We start from the raw sequence: 17,713 nt of genomic DNA, 5'->3' as shown, positions 1-17,713 counted from the left end.
CCATCAAGTTTTGGAGCAGCTGAAGCTACTCCTAAGTAAAGGGCAATAAAGAAGAATGAAGGATTCATGTTTCAAAACCTTCCGGGCGCAGCCGAGCAGGCGCAGTCAGCACGTACGGACCCAGGAGCTCCCCGCAAAATGTTCTTAATATGGCATGTACATATTTAACATACCAGCCAAAGGATGAATTTATTCATCTTTAGAGAAACCAATAATTAATTTTGAAGCAACATGTGTCTCGCCTAAGATTCTGGAAAGCAGAAAAGCCTAAATATAATCTACTTAGCATCTCAAAATTGAAAGCACAAGACAGTAAACATGTTTTAAACCTTTTCTTAAGAATCAATAGCTATGAATTGTGATAGATAACTTTGTATCCCCAAAGGATAGGATAAGTGTGCTTGGAAACTAAAAAACTCCCCCAAATCTCAGAGGGTCGACACAACAAAGCTTTCTTTCTCAACTCAAATGTTTAAGTGAGGGTCCACCATCAAGGAGTTGGACCATTTAACACTTAAGGCTTCCTTGTCAAAAAAGCAAGGAAAGAAACATAGAACCAGGAAAGGGTTTTTCACTGCCTGTATAGTTACACATATTCTTAGACATAATTTCTGCTCACACTGCACTAGCCAAAATAGTTCACTCAAATCCTGATGCCTAAGTACAAGAAGATGGAAAAAAGAGGGCAAAAACACTAGTGTCTCAACATGTTAAAAAAATTTTTCTTAAACTCAATGAAATTACACTAAAAAAGGCTATCAAGCCCTAGCCGGTTTGGCTCAGTGGATAGAGCATCAGCCTGTGGACTGAAAGGTCCCAGGTTCGATTCCACTCAAGGGCATGTACCTTGGCTGCGGGAACATCCCCAGTAGGGAGTGTGCAGGAGGCAGCTGATCAATGTTTCTCATTGATGTTTCTAACTCTCTATCCCTCTCCTTCTCCCTTCCTCTCTGTAAAAAAATCAATAAAATACATGTTTTTAAAAAGACTATCATTAAAAAGGCTATCAAGTAAAATCAAACATTATTTAAAAGAGCAGAGATACACATAAAACTATGAACAAATAATGTTCATAGTTTTGTCTAAGAATTTTGTCTATGGTTAATGGCATCAAAGCAATAACTTGAAATGTCCCAAGTTAAATTGTTTTTATTGTATTTGATTAAAAAGTATAAAAGTTTATTAGGTGAAAATAATCCAAGGTACTAAACCTAAGGAATTTACCAGATAGATCTTTACTTAAGAAGGAATAGTCGAAAAATGTTTGACTAGATTTACACAAGAGAAGCAGTGTTCACTTCGTTGGATACTTCTGATCTAATGATACCATTAAGGGCATTTCTGTAGAAAGTTCTGTATGTGAATGTCCAAGTGGCATGTTGCTTTCAAATGATCTGATGGACTTAAGACAACCTCCAAGAAATGAGTGAATTATTAGCTAAGCAAAGTTTGGATTTTCATTAAACCTAATTCACAGACAATGCACTGACAATCAATATTCTGTTTTATGGATTTCTAGAAGATCCAAATAACAGTAATAAAGACTCTACTGTTAGCATTTAGGAATATATATATGAACTAAATTTCTTCTAAAGAAAGTACCATCGCCATGACTGGTTTGGCTCAGTGGATGGAGCGTCAGCCTGCGGACTGAAGAGTCCCAGGTTCGATTCCAGTCAAGGGCATGTGCCTTGGTTGCGGGCACATCCCCAGTGGGGGGTGTGCAGGAGGCGGCTGATCGATGTTTCGCTCTCATCGATGTTTCTAACTCTTTATCCCTCTCCCTTCCTCTCTGTAAAAAAATCAATAAAATATATTTAAAAAAAAAAAAAAAAAAAAAAAAGAAAGTACCATACACTTTATCACACTAACAAATACTGGAGACATCAGTTTTGAGCATAAAGCATGGAGAATTTGACTTGAACAATTTTAAGGGCAGGTAATCTATCAGTTAATCATAAAAGAAATTCAGTAGGCTCCCTATGAATCATGATTTCTGACAGAGTTATACTCTAATAAACCCACTGGATTAAGCTGGTTACCAAACATTCTCAGCTAAACTGACTTTATTACCTTGGTAGTGAAACATTAAATCCCTGTCAAATTGGACCGTTCTAAATTTATAATAAATAAGTCAGCTGCTTAAGTCTGCTCAAAGTTTGTGATGCCATCACTTTAAAAGGCTATTTGCACTTTTGTGGGTATGCTTCCAAATCTCTTAAGAGCTCTATGAGATGCTAAAACCAAATTTTACTTTACTCAAAATTCTAATTCAATCTATTAAATTATTTACTTTAATTCCAATAGTAACTAATGTGGTAAGGACCTGAGGATGCAATAAAAAACTGAGGTTTGTAGCTTTAAGAAAAATATATGCCCTAGTTAGGTAGCTCAGTTGCAGTGGTCGGCAAACTCATTAGTCAACAGAGCCAAATATCAACTGTTCAACAATTGAAATTTCTTTTGAGAGCCAAATTTTTTAAACTTAAACTATATAGGTAGGTACATTGTTATTAACTCAATTAGGGTACTCCTAAGGCTTAGGAAGAGCCACACTCAGGGGGGCAAAGAGCCGCATGTGGCTCTCGAGCCACAGTTTGCTGACCATGGGGTTAGAGCATTGTCCACATACTCCAAGGTTGCCAAGTTCAAGCCCAATCAGGGCACATCCAAGAATAAACAAATGAATGCATAAATAAGTGGAACAACAAATCAATGTGTTTCTCTCTCTCCCTCTCTCAAATCAATTTTTTAAAATCTATTTTAAAAAAGAGAGAAATGGCCCTGGCTGGCACCAGTCAGTGGTTAGAGCATTGGCCCATGCGCCAAAGGGTCACAGGCAGATACCTCAGTTGCAGGTTCAATCCCCAGGGCCCAGTTGGGGCGCCTTCCTTTCTCTCCCCCTCTCCACTCTCTTCCCCTCTTTTTTCTCCCCCTCACCCCTTCCACTCTTTCTTAAAATAATAAAAAATCAATGGAAAAACTATCCTCGGGTGAGGATTAACAAAGAGAGAAATGTATCACTTTTACTTTTTATTTGACAGATGGCACTAACATACTGAGTGCCAACTATGTACCAAGGGCACCATTCTAGAAACGGGATTTATCATTAAATAGACAAAAGATCTCTTCAAGGAGCTTATATTGTAGTGACTGTATAAATGCTTCCGAATGATAATTCTGTTAGTATGTGCAAATAAGAGTCAATTTGAATTAGCAATAACAGTGGAGCTTGCTATAAAGTAGGGCATTTTATATATCTGGTGCTAGTGCCTGTCTCATATCAAAGACTATGGAAAGCTCTGTCCTCTCTTCACTGACTACTAGTGTAAAGTGGTACGTACTATCAAATTCAAAAAAGTTCTGTTTCCATCCTTTTTTGTTAATTCTCACTGGAAGATATTTTTTCCATTGATTGTTTTAGAGAGAGTGGAGGGGGGGAAAGAAGGGGGAGAAAGACACACACACACACACAGATTGGTTGCCTCTCAAATGTGCCCTGACAAGGGGCAGGGGAATGAACCTGCAACCCAGCTATGATTCCCTTGACAGGGAATCAAACTCTCGAGCCTTCCGGCGCGGGTCAACACTCTAACCACTAAGGAGTACCGGCCAGGCCTCAGAACTTCTCTTTGCTCAAATGCCAATGCATTTGTAAACAAAAACATACCTCATATTATTGACTCCAATATGCTACCACTATAACATGCATCATTATTTTACATAACACTAAGATAAATTCTGCCAGTTGCACTATGACACACCATTTACTTAAAAAAAATTGGGGGAGAGGGGGAGGGCATGAGTGGGGGTGTGGGGGGATAAGGACATGTAAGTAATACCTTAATAAAGAAGAAATAAAAAACAGGAAAAATTTGGATTTTAGAGATGTTAATGTGAAAACATTGTTCTAATATGGATATTATATACTGTATTCTTTCATAGAAAAAGTATTATTCAGCAACATGCCTTTTTCTCTCAACAAAACATTTGTGAATGTTAAAAAACTTTTTTTTTTAATATATTTTATTGATTTTTTACAGAGAGGAAGGGAGAGAGATAGAGAGTTAGAAACATCGATGAGAGAGAAACATCGATCAGCTGCCTCCTGCACATCTCCCACTGGGGATGTGCCTGCAACCCAGGTACATGCCCTTGACCAGAATCGAACCTGGGACCTTTCAGTCCGCAGGCCAACGCTCTATCCACTGAGCCAAACCAGTTTCAGCCATTCTTGGACTTTTTAATCAGAAGCTATTTATTTAGAACGTCTTGGGAATGAGTTTCCCTTTGTGAATGATAAAAGAATTCAGGATTAACACCTAATAGAGAAGAGTTTGCAATCTAAGGAGAATTATTGTTAAAGTAAGGATTATTCTTCCCAAGTTCTGTGATACAGGAATTTTAGAGGAGAACCATGGGCATTATAGGCTAAAGCTGTCAGGGAAAACTGTCCTGTATCCTTCTGAATTTCTGTGTGTGTGTGTGTGTGTGTGTGTGTGTGTGTGTGTTTATTTATTTTAGAGAGAAAAACACTGATTTGGTGTTCCACTCATTTATGCATTCATTGGTTGATTCCTATATGTGCCCTGACCCAGGGATTGAACCTATTGGGACAACGCTCTAAACCAACCAAGCTACCTGCCAGGGTTGTGTATGTATGTTTAATTTTGGAAGACAGGCAAGCAAAGAAAAGGATTTTTTCACACTGATGACTTCCTGTTGTGTACCAGAGGATTTATTATGCATTCTCATTTTATTTTTCATAACTCAGTGAGAGGTAACTCCCAAGTTGTAGGTGAAGAAAGAAGCTCATATAGCTGAAGTAACATATGTCAAATAGTATGTAATTAAATACATAAACTGGAATGAAAATCTAATCTAAATCATCTTGGTTATAAAGATAGTGTTTTTCTACCATGCTATGTTTCACAAAGTATGTGTGTTTTGGTCTAAGAAGAGTGCAAGTATTAGGTAAACCTAATATGACAAGAATAGTGAAAAGTGTTGCTAGAATATGGAATAGAACCTCTTTATTTTTAAAAATGTTTTTATTGATTCTAGAGAGGGAGGGAGAGGGAGAGAGAGATGGAAACATCAATGATGAGAGAGAATCATTGATCGGCTGCCTCTTGCACACTCCCCACTGGGGATTGAGCCCACAACCCGATCATGTGCCCTTGGCCGGAAGTGAACCTGGGACCCTTCAATCCACAGGCAGATGGTCTATCCACTGAGCCAAACCAGCTAGGGCTAGAATAGAACCTCTTTACAGAGATTTCCCAAACTTATTTTATTTCAGCATCTTGTTTCTTTCATAGTACTCAGCACAAATTCCCATGGTAATCCTATTATAAATTTTTACTAATTTGTTTATAATTTAACTTATTTTTATCAAATAAAATCAATTAATCACACAAATTCTTTAAGAATGTCTTTTATTGATTTTAGAGAAACGAAGGGAGAGGAAGACAGACATCAGTGAGAGAGAAAACATCCATTGTTTGACTCCTACACACCCCCTACTAGAGATTGAGCCTGAAACTCGGGCATGTGACCTGACCAGGAATCAAGCTGGAGACCTCTTGGTGCAGGGGATAATGATCTACCAACTGAGCCACACAAGCCAGAGCATCACACAAATTAAGTAGGATACTTACTTAACATTTCTACAACACAAAGGTGCTCACAATTCCAAGTTCTTACAATGTCCTTAAATGACTAATCACCAAGGACACAACATTTCTACAACACAGTGTTCACAACCACCATTCCAAGGTCCTAGAAAATCCTTAAATGACTAAGGACTAAGTCGTGTTAATTGGTAGCTTTCTATTAATCACAGCCCATTCACTGCCCAGGGCTTACACTAAGCCTTTAGATTAGAATCACATTTCACAAATCGGTTATATGTACAGGTATCCCCTGCTTTTCAAAATTCAAATTAACACCAAAGAGACCTACATTAGTACCTGTTTTCACTACATGAAAGAAATCTAAGATTTTTGCTTTTATGAAAAAGACAAAAAGCAAAAATAGCATTCAGCATTTGCTGTTATAAAGGCAGAACACACCCAGAGCAGGGAGAGTGGCACCAACAAGCTTCTTCCTTCGAACTATATTCAGCATCAAACCACCATAGCTTTGAGGCTTGTCTATGAACATAAGTGCTTTAACTCTATTCCTTATTTTCCTACTCAGTAATATCAGACTGCTAATATGCAAATATTTTAACACTGATTTACTTTCGCATTTTCATACTATGGAACCTTTCACCCCAAATCCATAGGCAGTAAATATTATATTCTGATGAATATTAACCTGGAATTAATATCAAAAGAACAACACCCATGGCCGGTTTGGCTCAATGGATAGAGCGTCGGCCTGGTCCCGAGTTGATTCCAGTCAAGGGCACATACCTTGGTTGCAGGCTCCTCCCCAGCCTGGGCACTGGTTGGGGTACATGCAGGAGGCAACCAATCTACATATTTCTCTCACATCAATGTTTCTCTTTCCCTCTCTCTCCCACTCTTCCTAAAAATCAATGGAAAAATATCCTCGGGTGAGGATTAACAGCAACAAAAATATCAAAAGAGCCCTAACTGATTTTGGCTCACTGGATAGAGCGTCGGCCTGCGGACTGAAAGGTCCCAGGTTCGATTCTGGTCAAGGGCATGTACCGTGGTTGCGGGCACATCCCCAGTGGGGGGTGTGCAGGAGGCAGCTGATCAATGTTTCTCTCTCATCGATGTTTCTAACTCTCTCTCCCTCTCCCTTCCTCTCTGTAAAAAATCAATAAAATACACATTTTTTTAAAAAAGCAAAAGAACTACATACCAGCTCAACATGGCCAAAGTATAGATTATATTGCTTGGAAATAAATAATTTAAACAACCTTCACTTTCTGGATATGCAAGTTTCCAGATATGAGTTAAGACTGAGAATTCTATCTTGAAAAAATATTCTATATTTATGTAAAATGTAACTTAGAGATTAAACCCATGAGAATATACTTGCTAAGAATAACTCAAAAACAGTAGATTACCTTAATAGATCAGTAGCAAAGACATTTACTTCATCATTCACATTGAATGAAAATTTCTCGTAAATAATACTGCCTGACGAGTATTACTCTTTGCAGTTTACAAAACTTCACAATTTCATGGCATCATTAATCCCCATTTTGCAGACAAGGAATTCAGAGGATTCCAAAGCCTTTGCACTACACATCTTACAAAATATTAAATAGTCATAACTCTTATTCACAGTGTAACATGACTCCTTTAAATGAGGAGTTAAACACATTTCATATTGCTTTAGCTCAGGGGTCCTCAAACTACGGCCCGCGCGCGGGCCACATGCGGCCCGCCGAAAACATTTATCTGGCCCGCCGGGTGTTTTTGCTGCCGCTGTGTACATAGGAATTTGTTCATAGTTTTTTTTTAAACTATAGTCCAGCCCTCCAACGGTCTGAGGGACAGTGAACTGGCCCCCTGTTTAAAAAGTTTGAGGACCCCTGCTTTAGCTAGATAAAATCCTGACATCATCACAATCAATCCTAACAATGACAGATTTGCCCAGCTACTGTGATAGATCACTGGAAGAAAGGCAATAAAGTCAAGATTAAATTTCAAAAAAGATAAACCAGCATCATGGTCATTTGTTTTCTAAACTACACAGGATTTGGGTGTTGTAAATAGAATGATCTTAACAAGGTGTGGGTGAGAGTATAAAAATGAATTTGGCGCCCTGACTGGTTTGGCTCAGTGGATAGAGCGTCGGCCTGCGGACTCAAGGGTCCCAGGTTCGATTCCGGTCAAGGGCATGTGTCTTGGTTGTGGGCACCATCTCCACTGGGGGGGCGTGCAGGGGGCAGCTGATTGATCTCTCTCATCAATGTTTCTGGCTCTCTATCTCTCTCCTTTCTTCTCTGCAAAAAATCAATAAAATATATTTGTTTTAAAAATGTCCTCAGGTGAGGATTAAATATTCTTTTCTTAAATATAAGGTAAAAGTCTAGCAAAATCAGCCTTACAACCCTCCTTTAAAAAATTTTTTTTCATGTTATCTTCCCTTCTTCTCTGAAATTTCACTTACTATATCAGGTTATAGAAATTTTTTACACATTTCACATTCCCTTGACCAAGCTATGAAACAATTATGAGAAGCCTGTTTGTATAGGTTTTCAATGTGTTTGCTTGTACTTACTGAATCCAAAATTTGCTCAGTTTAATACCTGTCATTAAGTGTTCTTCCCCTACCAGAATTCAAATTATTTTCATATAGCCCTAGCTGGTTTGGTTCAGTGGATAGAGTGTCAGCCTGTGGGACTGGTCCCAAGTTTGATTCCGGTCAAGGGCACAAGCCCAGGTTTTGGGCTCAATCTCTAGTAGGGGGCATGCAGGAGGCAGCCAATCAATGATTCTCTCTCATCATTGATGTTCCTATCTCTCTCTCCCTTCCTCCCTGAAACCAATAAAAATATTTTTTTAAAAAAATATATCTATCTATATAATAAAAGCCTAAGCAACCATTAAAGTGGGATGACCAGAACAACCGGTCGCTATGATGCACACTGACCACCAGGGGGCAGACGGTCAACGGAGGAGCTACTCCCCTGATGATCAGTGCCCTCCCACAGGGGAAGCGCAGCTCAGCCAGAAGCCAGGCTCACAGCTGACGAGTGCAGCGGCGGTGGTGGGAGCCTCTAAGGAGCAGGGAGCTGAGCGGTAAGGAGCAGCGAGCAGACAGGCGGTAAGGAGCAAGGGGTCCTGGACTGCGAGGAGAAAGAAAATTAATACCTGGTTGCATTAGAGGGAAACTACAAAAAAACAAAGGCAGAGAACATCTTAAAAGTAGTCAGAAGAAAATCGGCAGGTGGACACCCCCCAAGGGGTCCTGGACTGCGAGAGGGCACAGGCCAGGCTGAGGAACACACACACACACACAGTGGCCAGTCCTAGTCCCACACTCTCCCTCGCCCCTACCCCAGTGCACAAATTTCTTGCACCAGGCCTCTAGTTTTCATATAAAGGTGAAAGGAGTGCCTAAGAATGTCCACAGTAGTAAGAATTTACCCCATCACCTCAAATTACAATGATTCATGATTTTATTATATTCCCGTGTTGTAAGCTAACAGAATAGATTGATGTACAATATTATACAAAAGTCTAAAATATACACAAAAGAGCATCTGCTTTAAATAGGAAGATTAAAAGCTACCAGTAGGTGGTTATTTTAAAAGTTGCATTATCTAAATCTGCTTATATATAGGAAGGAGAGAAAAAATTGCACTCAATAAAGTTAACTCCATTAACTGAAATAGCAATAAAAATTATTACTGGCCTACAGTCTAGAATTGATAATTAACCTGTTTTATTTTTTTAAGTATAATGTTAAACATGAGTGTTTTTTTAACCATCACCCCAGAACATATTTTCATTGATTTAGATAGAGAGGAAGGGAGAAGGAGAGAGACAGACAGACATCATTGATCAGCCAGCCACCTGTGGTAAGTGCCCCAACTGGGGATTGAACTCGGGACCCTTTGGTGCATGGAACAAAGCTCCAACCAATTGAGCCACACCAGCCAGGGTTAACCTGTTTTTTAACTCATTACTAAAATTAATTTACTATTACCCGTATTTTTCTCCTAACAAGGCATATCAGAACCCCTCACTGGCTACCAGAATAAGCTAGAGATGAGGCACGGGTATTTTAAAAAGACAGCTTAGTAATGCAGAACAGATGTATTCCCCGTGTTGATGCATTCACACAGAATGAATCGAAAGAGACCATCAAAACTTTACCCTGTCAGATGGAGCCAATTATCACAGGGAGAAGGAAGGTCGAAAGATGAAACCAGCAACTACCCCATGAACTTAAGTGTAGTGTATGCTGGTGAGCCTCTTACTCTCAGAAAATGTGAAAGTATTCACTCCCCCCGCCACACTCCTCACTTTTCTGTACTATTGTGGTTCATACAGATAGAACAGTAAAACTAGGTTCAGGAAGGCTGGTTTTTTTTTTAATATGTTCCTATTGATTTTGGGGAGGGGGAAGGGGAAGGGCCACATCAATGATGAGAGAGATCATTATCAGCTGCGTCCTGCACGGGGATCAAGCCTGCAACCAGAATTTGAAGCATGTGCCCTGACCAGGAATCGAACTGCGACCCCCTGGTTCATAGGCCTGAGCTCAACCACTGAGCCAAGCCGGCCGGGCAGCATTTCCTTAATATGGCCACGAATGACATAAAAACTATCCCTTTGACTGACTTAAGTTAGGATGCTAAATTTAATCTTCAAGATGAGCAGTCCTAGTCCCAAACCTCAATATATCAGCAACCCAAAATTGTTTTTTCTGAACACATCTTATCTCTTCCTCCAGTACCTTTAAATAAACCATATAAATTGATTCCAATTCCCCAGGATAGAATTAAGTGATACTACAAAGAAGTTTACGTATTAGATTCAACACAGCATGCAAAATAAAAGATGAAGGTAATGCAGGAACAATGAGAAAAAACAGTATATCCAAATACCCAAAACCAAATCATTCAAATGCACTCTCACCTTCTTCCACTCCCCACACTGGATAAATTGGTGGCTAAAACTATATCAATTTTTGTCACCACAAACAACACTAAATTATTGTACCAAATAAAGGAGTAGACACAAGTAGAGTAGGATTCTTGATAACTGTCTTCCTCTTCTTCCTTTCCAATGAATCCCTATCTTGTGCCCAAGAAGACTTTCTCTCCATCTGGTAGACCCTATTTCCTTCCCCCTCTAGATTCTGAAGGAGACACCAAAATGTACATGTAATGATGTGGCTCTATCTGGAGAGGACTGTGTTGAATAACTAGTAGGAGATTTGGTCAAAAATCCTCAGCACTCAACTCCAAAATATGATTAACACTAAACTGTCAACTTAGAAACCACAATCATGAGCTTCTAAGTCAGTTCTTAAAATAAGTTTTAAAAAAACATTCCTCTATGTCCTTTTGGTTATCACAAGTTTACTCGGAACCTAAAATCCCTACAGAACAGAAAGCATTCAAATATAATTTCAAATTTCCTGCCAAGGGCACTGGTAGATTAAAAGGGGAACCTATTTGGAGGGGGTGGGGGAGACGGACGACACTTCCATTACGAGCACACCTACATGTTTGACTTTTAAACACTGAAATAAAGGCAAATCTGACCTTGAGCTGTACTTCCCAATCTTATTCCCCTCCCCCTCCTAACAGGAACCTTATTTAATACAAATAGCAATTTAAGGATTTACAAGACGAAATTTAGTGTAGTATCTTCCCTAAGTTTCAGTTCAAAGCCTTTTCTCCTAATTCTCAAATTCCTGAATCCTAATGTATGATATCGAGCCCTGAGGCTATTCACATGACAAATAGGTATTCTAGGAAAGCGATGGTCCTACATGACACTTTGAAAAATAAATGGCTCAGTAATGAAGAAAAATCTAAAGATCAATGGCACTTGATACCATGCCTCACTCCACAACAGCATTAAAACCACATATATGACTGTTTCCATAATACTACATTTTAACAGATGTGAGGGTAATTCTAATACCCACGTCTAAAATTGAGGGAGGGGCAATTTTTTAAAAGCAGCAACCTGGAACTGACTAAAAAGACACAATGGACAATTCCATAAAGTTCTAGAAAATGACGAAAGAACCTTTATGGGCAAAGGACCGAGGAACAAAGAAAAACTGTTCAAATCTGTACATAAAACAGAGGAAAGTACATAGGATCTGCTGGGACTCCCTATGGTCGCTATCCCCAAACCCACAGCCCAGCTGAATGACTGGGGTAAATTAAAATCCCCAATGAGGTACGAACCACGCACTCCAAGACCGGGCAGTCGCCAAAATGCTGTTACTAACCATTATTTGAAATAACTTTATTTTTCAACAGGTCTTTCTCCGTTGTCACATTAGTGCAGGCAAACAGCAAAGTCATTATTCTTACGAACGGGTAGACTGAGACACGGGCCCTGGCCAAGGGCTGAGACTCGCCTCCTGGCTGCCCGTTCAGTGCTGGACCCACCAGGACCCACGGCGCAGGGGCCAGGAATAACTGCAGCAACTTGGAGCGCTCGGGTTTCAGTCCGCGGGGAGGGAGCGTGGGGAGAAGGCGCAGTTGGACGAAAAGCCTAAGAACCCTCAGACCAGGGGAGGGTGCCGGCCGAGGGAGAAACACGATCGCAGCATCTCAGCGGGCCTCCGCCCAAGGATGGGCAGCCGTGATTCCCACCCGCGCCCCTGCTCCCGCCTCGGGCACGACGGCCCCCGCACCGCCACCGCCACCGCCCGAAGACGACCTCCTCTCGCTAAGCTGCTCCTTTGTGAGACTCAGCCGCCGCCCCACATTGGGCCTCCGGGGAAAAGCCACCGCCCCCACCCGCCATATTTCCCTGAAAGGCGCCCGCGCTACAGCTCCCGGTCGCCACTCTCCCCCATGTGGCGGGTGTTTCTTCCCCATCACCCCACTCAATTGTTCTCCACATCCCAAGACGGGCCAAAAGTTCCCCGGAGGATCGCTCGCCCGGAGACAGCACCCGCCATCTCCTCCCCCGCCCCGGGAATCGCCCTCCCCCCAGCCGCCATTTTACAACCAACTCCTCCACCCCATCGCCTCGGCCTCTCGGTTGGCAAGTGTCTGCAGCCGAGGACACTGAAAGGGTCAAACTCCTAGTCCTGGGGCCTCCCACGGCTCCAGGAGACCACAGGCCATTTCCTGCTTCCAGAATCCACGTCCCATGGCCAGGCTCCGAGACGATGCCGCCATTTTGTCTCCCGCTCCCGGCCTCTGTGGGCGGCGGCAGAGGGTCCGAGAATTCCAGCCCCCGGTTGACCCCCCAACTCACCGTCGTATCGCTCAGCCTGCTCGGCCAGCTTCGCCTGGTACACCAGATCCTCCCGATCATCCATAGCGGCAGCGGCTCCGGCAGGGTCTGCGCGACGGATGGAAGCGGATAGCGTCTCCGACTCTCAGCCTCTCGCTACGCGTCCGAGCAGCAAAAATGGCGGCGCCTCAATCCGGGACTTCCGCCTGCGCACGCGGACAACTGCTCAGCTCTATGGCAACCGCTCCCTGGCAACTGGCGCGGGGGGCGGTCCGGGAGCTCGGCGCCCGAAGAGGCTGGAACCAGCAGACGCCCCTCCTCCGTGAGCTCAGCTGGCGCGGGAGCCCCGAGGCGGGAACGGCGGCTGCGGGAAGAAAGAGCGACCCCCAGGGCACGGGGAGGAGAGCTGGAGGCGAGGCCGGCCTGGACGGCCCCTTTAGAGAGCGAGCGAGAGAAAGCAAAGGCTGTAACGGTTTGCTAATGGCCGGCCTCCCCACGGAAACCAGCTTCTCCCCTACTTGCCCGTCTCCTCAGCCACGCCCACTCCTGCTTCTCCCGGCTTTTTCAACCCCGGGGTAAAGAGGTGGGCCCTGCCATAGTTGGTAGGGAAAGAGGAACCCCAATTTTCACACCTCCACTTCACTTGGCAGCCTTTGGCTTCTGCGCGTCAGCCTTCTTTTCCGTTTAGAGTTAGGCCCGCCACGGATGGGAACCAGGGGCGTGGTTGGAGGAGCCCGGCCTGGACTGCAAGGCGCACAAGACGGGGCCAGGCTGGGGTTGAAACAGGGAGCTGGGATGGAAGGAGCTGGTCTCTCGCTGCCCGCTGGGTTCCCAGCACCTTGCCCTCCATGTAATATCTGTTCAGTAACTAGAACATAAGCTGTGTGGTGAGGCCTGCAATAAATGTGGAATAAAAAGGTAGGCACCAAATTATGAAGAGCCTTGGATGGCAAGCTAAGAAGTTTGCACCTTATTCAGTGGGCACAGAAAGCTATGATTTTTGCAGAGAGGATAATACCATCATCGTTTATCTAACCTATACTTTAAAAAGATGAATAAGTACGGTAAAATAGCGATTGATTAGCAGGCTATTACCCGAATGCAGGCAAGAGGTAATAGATGGTAGCAGTGAAAATAGGAAGGAAAGGACAAATAAGATTAATACTACAGAGAAAAGCCACAAGAGTTCGTATCTGATCAGATGTAGAGACCTTGTGAGGGGAAAAAACTGACTTTCCATCTTCCCACCCTGAGTCACTGGAATAATGAGTGGCAGTACCATTACCAACGACAAAAATAGGAATGCTAGGAAAGTTTGCTGATAGAATGCAGAGAAGACGATTCCTTCTAGCACATGTTGGTTCTAAGATTCTCAAAGATCACCCAGGTAGAAGTAACCATCATGGCACTGGAAAAAAGGGGAAGCAGGAGAATACCTACTTTTAAAAGAGGTAAAAGCAGAAGACTCAGCAAAGGAAACTGGGTGGCTCCTTACTGCATTACAGATTAAGCCCCTTCCACTCTAAACACACTTATCAAATTTCAATGGTAAAAGAATCAAAATATGGAATTCTATAACTCTATAAGTATACACTTACTTATACCTCCAGCAAGTCATTTCACCTCTGAAGCTTCATGTTCATTGGTAGAGAAACTGGAGACCATATGTTAAGCCATGAAACAAGCCTTAATACATGTTAAAAGACTGAAATCATACAAAGTATATTTTCCTATCACAATGGAATGAAACTTGAAATTAGCCTTGGCCAGGTATCTCAGTTGGTTATAGCACGATATACCAAGGTTGTGGGTTTGATCCATGGTAAGGGCATATACAAGGAGCAGCCAGTGAATGCATAAATAAGTGCAACAAATCGCTGTTTCTCTCGCCTCCTCCCCTCTCTCACTAAAATCAATAAAGAAAAATTGCCCTGGCTGGTGTGGCTCAGTTGGTAGGAACTGTCTCAGGGTATGTACAGGAGGCAACTGATTGATCTCTCTCCCTCCCTCCCTTCCACTCTCTCTACTAGTAAAAATCATTGGAGGCCTGGCCTACATGGCTCAGTGGTTGAGCATTGACTTATGAACCATGAGTTCATGGTTCGATTCCCAGTCAGGGCACATGCTGGGGTTGTGGGCTCGATCCCCAGTGTGTGGCTTCCTGGCGGAAGCTGTTCAGTGATTCTCTCTCATCACTGATGTTTCTATCTCTCTCTCTCCCTTCCTCTCTAAAATCAATAAAAAAAATATGAAAAATTTTTAAAAATAAAATCCAGTGGGAGTCTACTTAAGACTCAACTTCCTTAAAAAAAAAGAGAGAATAACTTATTTGGTTACTTTGGTTCAGATTACTGAAATGTAACTTACCACATGAATGACATTTATAGGATCTGTTATTTTATATTTAATAAAATGAAGCCACAGAAGCTATAAGGATATTATTGACCTTTGTTCAAAACAGTGATAATATATTGACACAAGTAAACACAGAAATTACACACTCCAGTACTTATTGCCCAGATAAAATGTGTTTTTTTAATATATTTTATTGATTTTTTTTACAGAGAGGAAGGGAGAGGGACAGAGAGTCAGAAACATCAATCAGCCGCCTCCTGCACACCTCCTACTGGGGATGTGCCCACAACCAAGGTACATGCCCTTGACCGGAATCGAACCTGGGACCCTCCAGTCCGCAGGCCAACACTCTATCCACTGAGCCAAACCAGTTAGGGCCCAGATAAAATGTTTGTCACATCTGCTTCAGTTACCTTCTATTAAGACACTAGAGGCCCAGTGCACGAATTTGTGCACATTCAAAGTAAATTAATTAGAAGAAATATTTTAGAGGCTGGGGAGGGACCGTGGGAGGACTCCAGGGTGTGTCCAGCCCATCTCGCCAAGTCTCAATTGGCCAGACCCCAGCAACAAGCTAACCTACCGGTTGGAGTGTCTGCCCCCTGGTGGTCAGTGCACGTCATAGCGACTGGTCGAGCAGTTGACCGTTCAGTCAACCCATCGGTTGGACACTTAGCATATTAGGCTTTTATATATATAGATTAAGCCCTAGCCAGTTTGGCTCAATGGATAGATTGTCAGCCTGCGGACTGAAAGGTCCCAGGATTGATTCCGGTCAAGGGCACATGTCTGGGTAGTAGACTCGATACCCAGTGGGAGGTGTGCAGGAGGCAGTCAATGATTCTCATCATTGATGTTTCTCTCTCTCCTTCTCCCTTCCTCTCTGAAATCAAGAAAAAAATATATATTATTTAAAAAGACATTAAATCTATCTCCCTGACCGGTTGCTCAGTGGTTAGAGCATCAGCCTGCAGACCAAAGGGTTGCAGATTCCATAATCAGTCAAGGCCACGTACCTTGGTTACAGGTTACCCATCCCTGGTAGGGGTGCATGTGGGAGGCAACCAATCCATGTGTTTCTCTCACATAGATGTTTCTCTTCCCCGCAAACTCCCCCCCTCCCACTCTCTGGAAATCAATGGAAAAAATACCCTCTGGTGAGGATTGAAAAAAGAAAAAAAAGACAATAAATACTATCAAGGTATTAATAGACTGCTTGTCCCTCAATCTCTCCCTCCCTGGCATTAACTATTATCCTGAGTCCAGTGTGAATTCTTGATATTCCTACTTAAAATTTTTTTATACATATGGCTGTATCCATAAAAATGTATGAGGCACAGCCAGTGTTGCTCAGTGGTTGAGCATCAACCGATGAACCAGGAGATCCTGGTTCAGTTCCAATCACATTCTCGAGCTCATATATGCCTGGGTTGCAAGCTTGGTCCCCAGTAGGGGGTGTGCAGGAGGCAGCTGATCAATGATTCTCTCTCATCATTGATGTTTCTATCTCTCCCTCTCCCTCTCTGAAATCAATAAAAATACATTACAATGGTAACAGCAAAATAAATTCAGCAGCATATGAAAAGGATTATATATCATAACCAAGTGAGATTTAATCCAGGAATAGAGGGATGATTCAAGAAAATCAATGTAATTAATATCCTATCTTAATAAAAGGAGAGGAGGAAAACAACATGACTAGCTCAATTTATGCAAAAAAAAAAAAGCATTTAGCCGAAACCGGTTTGGCTCAGTGGATAGAGCATCGGCCTGCGGACTGAAGGGTCCCAGGTTCAATTCCAATCAAGGCATGTACTTTGGTTGCGGGCACATCCCCAGTAGGAGATGTGCAGGAGGCAGCTGATCAATGTTTCTAACTCTCTATCTCTCTCCCTTCCTCTCTGTAAAAAATCAATAAAATATATATATTTTTTTTAAAAAAAGCATTTAACAAAATCCAAGGCCCTGGCCAGGTAGCTCCATTGATTAGAGTGTTGTCCTGATACGCCAAAGTTTTGGGTTTGATCCCTGGTTAGGGCACATACAAATATCAGCCAATGAATACATCAATAAGTGAAACAACAAATCAATGTTTCTCTGTTTCTCTCTTTTTCTCTCTCTCTTCCCCTCTCTAAAATCAAGCAATAAATAAAAATTTTAAAAACTCCAATACTCTTTCATAATGAAAATAATAAATTAAGAATAGAAGGGAACTGCATCCACATAATAAAGGCTATATATGAAAAACACACAGCTAACATCATACTCAATGGTGAAAACTGAAAGCTTTCTCCCTAAGATCATGAACAAAATAAGATGCCCCCTTTTGTGATTTCTATTCAACATAGTACTAAAAGCAAAAGGCATCCAAATTAGAAAGAAAGAGGTAAAAATATGCCTGTTCTCAGACATGACCTTATATATAGAAAACCCTAAACGTTTTCACCAAAAAAATGTTAGAACTAAAAAATAAATTCAACAAAATTGGA

General features: G+C 42.0%; 1 protein-coding gene across 2 annotated transcripts in view; it reads right to left on the bottom strand.

Annotated features, from left to right (window-relative positions):
* YWHAE (tyrosine 3-monooxygenase/tryptophan 5-monooxygenase activation protein epsilon) overlaps window positions 1-13,059 on the bottom strand; it is a 38,591-nt gene extending 25,532 nt beyond the window's left edge. The window contains exon 1 of one of the 2 annotated variants that reach the window (XM_070394732.1): window positions 12,891-13,059. In XM_070394732.1, the coding sequence (XP_070250833.1) occupies window positions 12,891-12,954 (64 nt within the window). In that variant the 5' untranslated portion in view covers window positions 12,955-13,059. The remainder of the gene's footprint in view (window positions 1-12,890) is intronic. The other variant, XM_070394730.1, reaches the window with a different exon arrangement.
* Window positions 13,060-17,713: the final 4,654 nt, after the last annotated feature.

Source organism: Myotis yumanensis, unplaced genomic scaffold (assembly GCF_028538775.1).
Source record: "Myotis yumanensis isolate MYYU_CA2020_CCGP unplaced genomic scaffold, mMyoYum1.0.hap1 SCAF_16, whole genome shotgun sequence".
NCBI lineage: Eukaryota > Metazoa > Chordata > Mammalia > Chiroptera > Vespertilionidae > Myotis > Myotis yumanensis.
This window is presented reverse-complemented; position numbering and strand designations above follow the sequence as displayed.